The 11,185-nt window shown below is 56.5% G+C and overlaps 2 protein-coding genes across 2 annotated transcripts; both read left to right on the top strand.

Annotated features, from left to right (window-relative positions):
• Positions 1–31: 31 nt before the first annotated feature.
• DNAAF19 (dynein axonemal assembly factor 19) lies at positions 32–3,564 on the top strand. Its single transcript, XM_080633576.1, has 3 exons — positions 32–457; positions 988–1,120; positions 3,081–3,564. Exons 1-3 carry the CDS (start codon positions 315–317, stop codon positions 3,552–3,554), a joined length of 750 nt encoding a protein of 249 aa, XP_080489702.1. The 5' UTR covers positions 32–314; the 3' UTR covers positions 3,555–3,564.
• Positions 3,565–4,425: 861 nt separating this feature from the next.
• Positions 4,426–5,664, top strand: FAM187A (family with sequence similarity 187 member A; the record flags this gene model as incomplete). The annotated part of the gene is made up of 1 exon (XM_080633495.1): positions 4,426–5,664. One exon carries the CDS (start codon positions 4,426–4,428, stop codon positions 5,662–5,664), a length of 1,239 nt encoding a protein of 412 aa, XP_080489621.1.
• Positions 5,665–11,185: the final 5,521 nt, after the last annotated feature.

Below are 11,185 nucleotides of genomic sequence, written 5' to 3'. Positions count from 1 at the left end.
GAGCGAAGGTTCCAAGTGCCGACAGCCTGCCAGTACTATCGCGATAGAGCGAAGGTTCCCTGTGCCGGTGGTGCACGTGGTTTGGCAGGGCTGTCGCGATAGAGCGAAGGTTCTAAGAGCCGGGGGTGCGCGTGTCCTGGTGGGACTATTGCGATAGAGCCTCTGGAACTGGAGGTGCATCAGGGCCTTGCAGGGCTATCGCAATAGGAGTGGCGTCCCCAAGGCAGGACTATCGCAATAGGAGTGGGGTTGTCACGACAGGAGTGCGCGCAGGGGTGTCCCCGTCCCCCTCAGGTCGCTGAGCTCCATCCGGGATGGATGCGGATGGGGCGGTGGACCCGCGGGCGCTGGAGCGGGAGCTGCGGGCAGCGGTGGCGGAGGACGAGCTTCGGGACAGGGAGAACGCGGCCAAGCTGCGCGCTCTGCGCCAGCGCGTCCCCTCCTACGAGCAGTTCAGGTCCGACGGGGGCACCCGGGCAGGGAGGGGTGTGCAGGGGGTTCCCACCCCAACGGGCTCCGTCAGCACCAGGAGCTCCTGCCATGGTGCCGAGCCAGCCGCAGGGGTGAGTTCTGGAGCTCCAAGGCCTCCAGAGAGAGCAGGTCACTGCGCTTGGGTTGGTTCTGTGGAGGGCCCCAACCCCAGTGCAGGGCTGTATGGAATCACAGAATCATGGAATCAACCAGGTTGGAAAAGTCCTTCAAGCTCATCCAGTTCAGCCCTTACCCCAGCACTGCCCAGGCCACCACTAACCCATGGCACTGAGGCCTCGTCTCCACGGGGTGTGGACACTTGCAGGGACGGTGACTGCAGCCCTGCCCTGGGCAGCCTGTTCCAATGCCTGAGCACCTTTCTTCCAGTCTATGTTCACTCCTCCAGCCAGTCCAGGTTGCTATGGTCCAAACTGAGAAATTGCCTGAGAGAAGAAGCTTGAAGCCTCAGAGTGTTTGTTCTTGCTAAGCATCCCTTGCCCTTCTTGTTGCCTGCAGGAACATAGTGCTGGCATCACACCTCAAGCCCCTAGAGAAAAAGGACAAGATGGGCCAGAGGAAGAATGTGCTGTGGAATCCCTGTGCCGCTCATGCCAAGGCCCCGCAAGCCAGTGATGTGGAAATACCTCAGGTGAGAGAGATGCTCTCCAGGCCTTTATCCACATCTAAACTTTACTCCAAAATATTTTTGGGTAGTCTCTTAATATGCAAGTTATTCAGCAATATCTCTACCCATGAGCAAGCCCTCAAAGTCCCCGGGAGCATTGGTGCTTGGATAACCACAGGGTTCAGCCTTGGCCCCTACTTTGTGTCTGAGAAGAGCTTGCACTAGCTGCCTCAAGCTTCCACCCTGTGGGAATCCAAGGCCAGCTGCAGAGCTCCCAGTGCCCTGCCTCTGGTGGTGGCCAGGAACAGATTCTTGGGGAAGAGTGCCCTCCCTTGACTGCACTTCTCCAGCTGGCTGCGGTTTAGAGACCAGGAGCCCGGGTTGTGCATCTGGAGCATCAAGTTTAATAGCTACAGACTGTGAGCGTAGCCAGCGCTTCCTCATCCCGTGGTTTAATGATGGGAAAAGTGTTCTTTTGTTCCAAACCTGCTGCCTGAGGAGTTCACTGGATGTTCCTTAGTTCTCCAGTTGTGTGAAATGGTGTCTAAACATCTTCTGGGTCAATTGTGATTGGAGCGGCATCCATCCTGCCCTCACTGTTGGACTCTGCCCACACTGGAATGTCCTGGTCACTGGATGTGTAGACAAGGATGATTCCTATGGATGTTTCACATGGAGACAGGCTAAGAAAGTTGGGGCTGTTCAGCCTGGAAGAAAAGGCTGTGTGGTGACCTCAGAGCAGCCTTCCAGTATCTGATGGGGGCCTACAAGGATGCTGGCGGGGGACTCTTCATTAGGGGCTGCAGTGATAGGACAAGGGGTAACGGGTTCAAACTGAAACAGGGGAAGTCAGGTTAGATAGAAGGAAGAAGTTCTTCCCTGTGAGGGTGCTGAGGCACTGGCACAGGGTGCCCAGAGAAGCTGAGGCTGCCCCATCCCTGGCAGTGTTCAAGGCCAGGCTGGACACAGGGGCTTGGAGCAAGCTGCTCTAGTGGAAGGTGTCCCTGCCTGTGGCAGGGGGTTGAAACTGGATGAGCTTTAAGGTCCTTTCCAACCCAAACCATTCCATTATTTTATGATTCTATGATTTTTTTGACACTGAAACTAATTTGCCTGTTTATTATGAGATGTTTTTGCAACTCCTCTAGGCAGCTTTGTGTTTTCTTAGATTGAGCAATGATCTCTCCAGAGCAAATCCTGTTCCTAATCCCGTTAGCGCCTGGGCTCTGATCTCCAGGGCTTCTCCGGGTTGTGTTTCGACACAGCCTGACGTTGCTGGGCCTTGTTCTTGCTCTCTGGATGAAAGCCTAAACATTTTAATCCTCCTTCAGTCTGTGTGTTAGTTACAGAAGTCGGCGGTGATGAGTTCAGCAGTTCAATTGCATGTTGTATAAAACAGGATTTCCTTTTATCTGGGAACGCCACATTGAGCTTGGCTGTCTTGTAGCGCAAGCTCTCTGCCAGAGACCCCTATGAATGCAGTCTGTTACAAGGTGGTGGGTGAGAGCCATCTGCATATTTTCTGGGGTTTACATCTCATCTCTTCCATCTCTTTACTCTTCTGATTTGCCTCACAGTGCTCAAGGTGGAGCAGAGGTTTCTACTGAGCTACGCTGATCTCTAGGAGCTCCCTTCCCGAGCAGCAGTGGTGGATCCACAGTGGCCAGCATGCCTGGTTCCAGTTAGGATTGGGGTTACTCCACTCTTGGTCTATTCATCCACACCACATTTCATGTCTCATCTATTCTTTTATTTTCTCTGAAGTCCTTTGGTTTCTATGTGGCTCAAGGAACCCCATAGAAACCAGAAATGGTAGTTCCTTGTCTTTATGTTCTGCCACCCCACAAGCTTTATGCAGCCCTTTGTGCTATAAGCATGTATTAAAAACATCTCAGCCACCCGCGGGTTGATCGGGGCTGGGTGGGGGGGGAAGGATGCAAATCATCAGTGGGAACAAAACAGAAGGAACTATTTTTCCTTTCAGGAACTGGATGGACTGCCTGGAACCTCTGCTGAATTTCACAGAGATTGGCGCAGATGCTTAAAAAGCAGAAAACTCAAATACCAGTTTTTGCTGGAGCTGGGAGGGGAGGCCTTGGGCAGAATCTTTCAGGCTGACTTGGGCTATGGCCTCCTGGGTGAATTCCTTACGGTGCTGGCAGAGAATGTCTGTCCTGAAGACAGAGATGCCATCCTTCAGATCTTACAGAGCCTTTCGGGCACCAAGCGCTTCGGGTTAAACCTGGATCTTCTGAGCGAGCTGGAGAAGGAGAGCAGCAGGGATTTGTTTAGGAAGCTGTGGAGCATGAGCAGGGGGTATTGGACCGCCGGCCATCCCAGCAGCACAGCCGGCTGCGAAGCAGAGCGGGAAGCCCACCTCCTGGATGTCAGCTTGCAAAAGGAAACCGAGGAGGAAAGGAGAGTGCTGGAGTTGATGAAATGTTACCAGACCAACTGAAGGAGCAGAAGCACCAGAATCATGCAGAAATAGAGCACAGAGGCTCAAAGCTTGACTTTGGCATTGCTGTATGAGGGGGATAAATGGGATACTTCTGGAGCACTGCTGTACCTTTCTCTGTACCTGGGAGCCACCCAGAGCAATAGTTCTGCACAAATAAAGGTTGGTTACTGAGAGGATTGCGTTGTGATCTTTGGGGGAGGGTGTCCTCACAGAACAGCTCTGTGAGAGTCTCTTAGATGCAGGGGGGAGTCTCAAACATTACTTGTGTGGAGGGGCTTCAGCACACAAACCCTTGGAAAGCCATCAGGGAAGATGTAAAAGTCTAAATACCATGTTTGAGACCTCTTCCTCTGGGCTGTGGAGGTCATCTGCCATCAGAGGAGGGTCTTCTCTGGGTCCATTGTGCTTAGAGGGGTCACAGCAATGACTAACATTCACTGCAACTGAGACTTTCAAGAAGATGGTGGCAATTCCCTTGTTGCCACCACGCTTCCCATCGCTGGATCTCTCCTCCACAGCTGTGCTGCACAAAGGAGCTGCCAGCTCATAGTCACAACACTCCAGAGCACCTAGGAAACGGGAAAGGTTCTAGAGCCCGTGTCCCGGGGAACAGCCTGCCGCAGGGTTGCTCAGAGGGCTTCCCAGCAAGTACTTGTCTGGTATGGGATATTTCAGCCGCTGTTTGATCCCTGCTATCAGCCATGTGCACTGAGGTAGGGGGTCATTTGCAAACCACAACTTGGGCCAGCGAGCTGGTGTGTGCATCGTCCCTGCCTGGCGCTGACACTGCTGACCCTGTGGCTTCCTGCCGTCCCTGCTGAGGACGTGGTGGCTGCGTCACTTGTGACTGCAGAGGCTGTGTGGTGCGATGGGGACAAGGCTTCTGGGAGCTGCTGTTCTCCTCTGCCTGGCAGATGTTCTCCATGCTTTTGCCATTGAAGAGAAGGGAGATGTGTTCAAGAGAACAGCTTGTCCTGCTTTCCTGATGTTCGACAACGCCGCTTACCTGGCTGACATGACCTTCGAGCTCCCTTGCAATTGCAAGCCTGAAGAAGTCTCTTCTGTCACCTGGTATTTCCAGAAGAGCATGGGCAGCCATAAAACCACGGTCCTGACGGACTTTGCTGGCAACATGATCGTTGACTCAGGCCACATCCGCGCCGGCAGTGACATGCTAAAGCGTTTCAGCATCCGCATGTTCAGTCTCATCGTCTTCCGAGCCCAGGTGACAGACTCAGGGCACTACCTGTGTGGCACTAAGGAAGGGGACTTCTTTTATGGCTATGACGTGGACGTGCAGCCCACCAAGTCCATCACGGTGGCTTTTGAGGACAAAGGCCAGCACGTCCAGGATGACCGCACAGGGCAGCTCATCAGCCTCTTCACCACCTTCTGGGACTGGACTCGATGTGACCGCTGCGGGGTGAGAGGTGAACAGCGGCGGATCGGGCTCTGCTACGTGCAGACAGCCCGGCTGCACCCCCGGTACCGTGCTGCTGTGCCTAACGTCACGTCCTGTGGCTCCAAGGCTGTCCCTGCTCATTTCCAGAGCCTGAGCCACCTGCGAAGCCCCGAGGTGGCCATCCGAAGCTGCGTGACCCCTTGCCAGACGGACGAGGTCCCTGAGGAAGGTGTGCAGGCCATCTCCAATATCATTTCCAAGCTGGGCAAGAAGCCCTGGCTGCCCCGTGTCCCCACCCAGTTCCACAAGCAGCCCATTGGAACTGACCTGATCATCGCGTGCCCAGGAGCCCGGCCTGAGGATGCCGTGGCCTGGGACAAGGACTCTGTGCGGCTCTACCGCTCCCGCTACCTCGTCCATGTCAACAAGACCATGAGGGTCTTCATTGACCACGGCAACCACCTGCACATCCGGCGGGTTCGGAGCAGGGATAGAGGCACCTATTTCTGCTGGCGGGAGGGTGAGATGGTGGCTGGCTTCCGGCTCAGTGTGTTCCACCAGGCCCGGCTCCGGCGCTCGCTCCAAGACCCCGAGACCATCTACGCTGTGCACATCATCGGCATCAGCTACATCGTCATCAGCATCTTCTTCGTCATCATCCACGTGTGCCAGTGCTGCTGGCGGGAGCTCAGGGGCCCTGCCTGAACCTAGCACCTCCAGCAGAGCCCCAACGGGACACTCTTACACCTCAGACCATTCTCCCATTGGAAATTCCTGGTGTTCTGAGCAGGAATTCTGGCAGCTGTGCAGCCTCCCTGCTGGGTCCAGAGCGTGATGGAGAGGCCCAATGTGGAAAACTCCTTGTGCTGCAGATTGGCTTAGCAGGGACAGGAGGGGATTTCACACCAGCACCATTTGTTCCTGGCTCTGCTGCTGGCTTCTGGTGGGGTTTTCAGCTCAATAGAGTCCCTTCCAAAAGAATTCGTGGAGTTGGTGCAGGATCTTCTGGCCAAGCTCTACAGAGTTCCCAAAACACATCAGTGATTTATTAGAGCTGGTTTGCTAAAAGGCTGCTAAACCCAACCATCAACCTATTTAAATCCAATTAATCCTTGCTTTTCTTACCCTTTTTGTTTACGCACTTCAAACTGTTCAATGCTCCTTTGAGCTGCCCAGCTGGAGCGATGCCCCTTTCTGCAGATCCAGGTTTAATCATTTTTCAGTTCCATTTTTGAAAAGTCTTCTTTTTAAATTTATTTCATCTTTTTTTTTAATTTTTCAAATCAATCTGGTGATTCTCTGCAGAAATTTCTCTGGGTTTTGGTTGCTTTGAACTCCCCTGACTCACCACCAGCGTGGGAGTCAATAGTTATGCCTTGACACAACTATCACGCATGGCCTCCAAAGAGGATGGCATCTCTACAGGGTTTAGGTGGCCACTTGCTTGCTCTGAGGCACAGAGCAGGACTTGTCACAGGGCTCATCGCCTGTGTTTGAGGATGTGGCTGGGGGATTTCAGCTTTCCCAAGAGAAATCCCTCTGCCCAGGAGGGCAGCATCAAGGTTCCCTTACAGGTGATGGCCCCTGAAGCATTGGCCATACCTTGGGGTACAGCACTGAGCTGGTGTCCCCCAATGGCTTTGAGCTCTGTTTGAGCTCCCAAAGGGCCTTTCCACCCCGACTAATCCCATCTAACGCGCAGCTCTGGCTGTGGAGAGGTGGTTGCAGGCAGAACATGGAAGCAGAACACTTGGTTTAGCTTTATTTCTCATCTCAAGCTGCTGCGGGCGTTAGTGCATTAATTCAGCAGCAACGTGGGCTGCAAAGCTCCAGCCGGAGGCTGCTCGCAGGGGACTAAGCCCCCCGGGCCACCACCATCCCACTCCAGATGCCAAACCCGGGCAGCCCCCATCTCCTGAGGCATCTGCCCTTGGGAATGGCCTTTCTGGTGTCGGCAGTGGCAAAGTATGCTCAGCACCTGAGCCAGGGGATGATGGGGACAGAACAGATGAAGGGGATGGCATCCGAGTGGCATCCCATGTGCTCATCCCAAAGGGCTTGCAGGTTGTTGCTCCTGTGTTAGGTGGCACCAAGGGCAGGTTTTGCTTGTGGTCAGCAGCTAAGGTGCAGGTGGGTATAGGGGCTGCAGGTGAGCACCAGGCTGGGCGATGGCCCCGCGTGGCACGTGCTGGTCTGGGGGGAGAATGGGAGTACAGATGTGGGGATGGAGCCATGCGGAGCCCGAGGACAAGGGATTCCTCCCATTCCATCCATTCCTTGGATGCCCACTCTGAGGGTAGGCTCAGGCTCCATGCACATCAGGGATTGACTGGGGCAGCCCCAGCCCCAGTCCGCCTGGCTCCCAGTGGGACAGGCAGGATGGGGATGGCTCCATGTGTCCTTCTCCTGTCACTTCTGGATGGCAGAAGGCATCTCCTATTGTGAGAGCTCCCATGAGTGCCCTGACACCCTCTTCTGCACTCCCCTCCTCTCCATTTTCACCTGCTGGGACCCCCCCCAGGGCCATGGGTCACCCCTTGCTGTGAGTCCCAATGCAGGGCAGGACAGCCCCATAGGTCTGCGCCAGGAGAAGCCCTTGTGGCCACCCAGCCTGCTATGCACACCACTGCTTCAGCCCCACAGAGCACCCCGGACACCCCAGCATCCCATCCTTATCCCTAGGAATCCCTCATTGTCCTCATTTCATCCCCTTTAACATCATCCCGACAGCACCCTGCCTCTCCATCCTCCTCTTCCTCCTGCCCATACCTCTTGGCTAAGCTCACCCCATGCTTGGTGATGGGGAAACATCCCTGACCAGCCAGTACCTTGCACCCTGCAGCCCCCCAGCACCAAGGGTGCTCAGGGCCTGGACGCAATGGGGAGATTTGGGGTGACCTCCCAGCGCAGGCAGAGGGCACCAAGGTGGGATGCAGGCCCCAAATCCACCAGCCCCTCCACCATGGGAAGGTGGTAGCATCCCCGTTGGGAACCTCAGCTCTGCCCAGTTCTATTCCCCTCCCTTGGGTACCATCCATCCCCACCCAGACGGGTGCTCTGCTGGGAGCCATCTCCAAGCAGGGTGTCAGTGATGTCCCTGGGGCAGGGGATGATGTGGGAGAGGCAAGGGGCGGAAGGGAGGGAGATGTCCCCACTGAAGCACCACCAGCTCCTCCTGGGGCTCCCTCGCAGCCTCAGACGGCACCTAAGGAGCTACAGCTACAAGGGCAGAGGATGTGGGGGCTGTGAGAGGGTCTGCAGCATTGTGATTGAACTGTTTACCTGGGGAGTTTCACAGGGGCCAATGAGATTGAACGTTGTATGGACGTGCAGGGTGGGAAAGTACCGGACAAGGGGATGGAAAGGGCTTGGTTGTAATAAAGTTGGGTTTGAGTCTTCTCATCAACTTGAGCCCATCTCATGCTGCGCCCCAGTGCCTGCTGCTGGAATGGATCCATGCCCACCTGGCTCCCAGGCACATATCCACAGGGAGGCACACACAGACATGCGTGTGCACATCTAACACACACACGTGCACATCCATGTGTACCCATGCACCTGGGGAAGCACACACATGCGCTCCCATCCCTCCATGCCCATGTGCAGCACACGTGCCTACCCTTGCACGTGTGTGCACTGGGCAGATACACCCAGGCACTACGGTCCCTGACCATGGGTGCACACACAGAGCTGCATGCGCACATCCACCCTTCCATGTATGCACCAGGCACAGCCGCAGCCACCCTGCTCTGCACACGCGTGCACCCATGGCCGGTGCACCCATGGCCATGCTCCCCGTGTCACAGCCCCGGACCAGCCCCAGCACGAGCAGCTCAGCACCAGCCCCCACAGCCCCATGGCTCCTTGCAGGAGGCTACTACTGAAGTACCTGGAACCTCCCCAGGCCCTTCCATCCAGGGGCTCTGTAAAAGAGCCCAGCCAGGGCTCAGGATCCTGGGTCCCTTCCCAGCTCCCAGGGAGCCCAGTCCTGCCCCAGCCCCAGCTCCATGTGCGTGGCCATACCCCGGTCACCCATGCACTGAGTTTGGGGGTCTTTTGCCCCCCAGTGACCCACAGGGATGGACCGAGGGCCAGAGCCCTCCCTGGGCAGAGGCTCTGTGCCAGGGGCTTTCCCTGGGTGGTTGAAAGGGGCTTTGTGTGCAGGGCTGGAGCCAGCGCTGCTGAGCACAGGCGCTGGGAGCCTTTGTGCCGGGCACCGCGCTGCCGGGAAACACAGGAACAGAGCCAGGGGCAGTGGTGGTGATGAGGACACGGCCAGCCCTGTCCCCTCCAGCAGTGGGGCATGGCCAGGCCTTGGGGACAGCCTGGGCATGGATAAAGTGGGGTTGGGAGGCACAGGGCTGTAAGGGACATGGGCTACTCCAAGAGGCAGCCAGGATGAAGCAGGGGACAGGGGGTCTGAGGGATGCTGAGGACAGGGATGGGGACAGGTCGCCCAGGCTGGCATTAAGCGGGCAGCTGATGGCTGGGAAAGGCTCCCTGAGTGCTGCAGCACAGGGACAGGAGCCAGGCCCTGCTGGACCACAGCCACCAGCACTGGGCCACCGACAGCATCCGGACAGGGACGGGTGTAGCAACAGTCATGGGTGCAACCTGCACGCACCCAGAGCCACTGCTTGCAGTGGGGCATAGTAGTGGGACTGGGGCAGCTCTGAGGGCCAACCTCTTGCTGCCACATCCCCATTTAACCCAGGAAGTTCCTTGTCCCCATCCAGCCCTGTGTCCCCACAAGCTGTCCTGGGCCAGTGTCACCAGCAAAAGGCAGGAGTTTGACCCACACAACCATCTCAGTTGGTACACTGACCTGCACCATAGGTGATGCCTAGCATCCCCAGCCTGCTGGAGCAGTGACCCCCTTGCAAACCCACGCTGTGGGACAGCCCATGGGGCCAGCAGGCCCCTGCGGTGCAGAGCCCACATGGGGCAGGGGACACACACAGGGGCTCCAAGGCCCTGCACGAGCCCCCCCGCTGCTCCCTGGACATTGATTTTCTCCCAGCTCCTCTGCAGCTGGGATGAGAGCATGGAAAACCATCACTGCCGGTGGCTGTGGGAGACAGCGCTGGGCTCCCCCCTCCTCCTCCTCCTCCTTCACAGCCCCCTCTGAATGAGGCAAACGAATGAGGAGCAGGCTGGAAGTTTTAATTAGAAGCTTCCAGGCTGGGAGAAGGAAAGGCGAATGCGCCACTGGCAGGCAGGAAAGGAGGGCAGGAGGAGCCGGGGACCCCGGTCCCCACGGGACTGCAGCACAGCCAGAGCACAGCCACATCCATCCTGCTCCCACCACCCTTGGCTGTCTTGGAGGGTGGCTATGAGGAGCTGGTGCAGGCAGCCAGATGTGGCAGTGCCCAGATGTGCTCTGGCAAGGCAGCAAAGGGGGTCAGGGGGTGCAAGGGACAAGTGCGGTCCCAGAGCAGGGATGCTCAGAGCTCTCTACCCCAGCCCTGGGGTTTTGCAAGCAGCTGGAGCAAGGGGGACACAGAGAGAGGGGTGGCAGCAGCAGGGTTTTAGCAAGGGGGGATGAAACAAAGGGGGCCATAAAATCATAAAATAGAATATATAAACTTTTAGAATTAGTTTTAAGTAATGCTAAGTGTAATGGCTTTGTAACAGTAGCAGTGCAAAATTACTGAGGGACATGATATGTCATGTCAGCACAGAAACACACAAAGCATCAGGAGCTGCGCCTGCACTCCAGGACACGGCACAAGCTGGACCCCTACAGCACAGCAAAAGGGGCAGAAGGCACCCACAGGAACCCTTGGATGACTGGGGAAGCGACGATGGAGCTCAGCCCCAGGAGCAAGGGCCTTTGCCAGGCCCCAAGCCCAGCTCCCCCCCAGAAGGGGGGACAAGAAGAAGCAGCCAGTCTCTCCTCAGCCCTCTGCTTTGAACCAAACTGTATTAAAAGCACAAGTTAGTTCTTAGCATGCCCCATCTATTAGCACTCAACACCCAGGAGGGATAAGACAGGGGCTGGGAGGGAACAGCAATAAACCATCTGCTGCAAAAACCCTACATCTAGGGCTGGGCTGGGAATGGGGGACATGGGATGGGGGACACGGGATGGGGGACAGAGCAGGGCCTTGGGGGTGACTGTGAGAAGAAACACTTCAGGGGATTGTGGTAGGGCTGCAAGAAGGACGTAGAGGAAGGCAGCAATCTGGTAACTGGGGTACGGACACTGGGAGGGATCCAGGAGCCA

This window comes from Psittacula echo (assembly GCF_963264785.1).
Source record: "Psittacula echo genome assembly, chromosome: 23".
NCBI classification, from domain to species: domain Eukaryota; kingdom Metazoa; phylum Chordata; class Aves; order Psittaciformes; family Psittacidae; genus Psittacula; species Psittacula echo.
The sequence above is the reverse complement of the archived record's forward strand: the minus strand, read 5'-3'. Positions and strand labels throughout refer to the sequence as shown.

Bases quoted from the DNA above. Each gene is read 5' to 3' on its own strand.
- DNAAF19 (XM_080633576.1), top strand. From the start codon at position 315: ATGGATGCGGATGGGGCGGTGGACCCGCGGGCGCTGGAGCGGGAGCTG. The intron at 458-987 runs GTCCGACGGGGG...TGTTGCCTGCAG, and splicing joins CCCTCCTACGAGCAGTTCAG to GAACATAGTGCTGGCATCAC. The intron at 1,121-3,080 runs GTGAGAGAGATG...TTTTCCTTTCAG, and splicing joins GTGATGTGGAAATACCTCAG to GAACTGGATGGACTGCCTGG.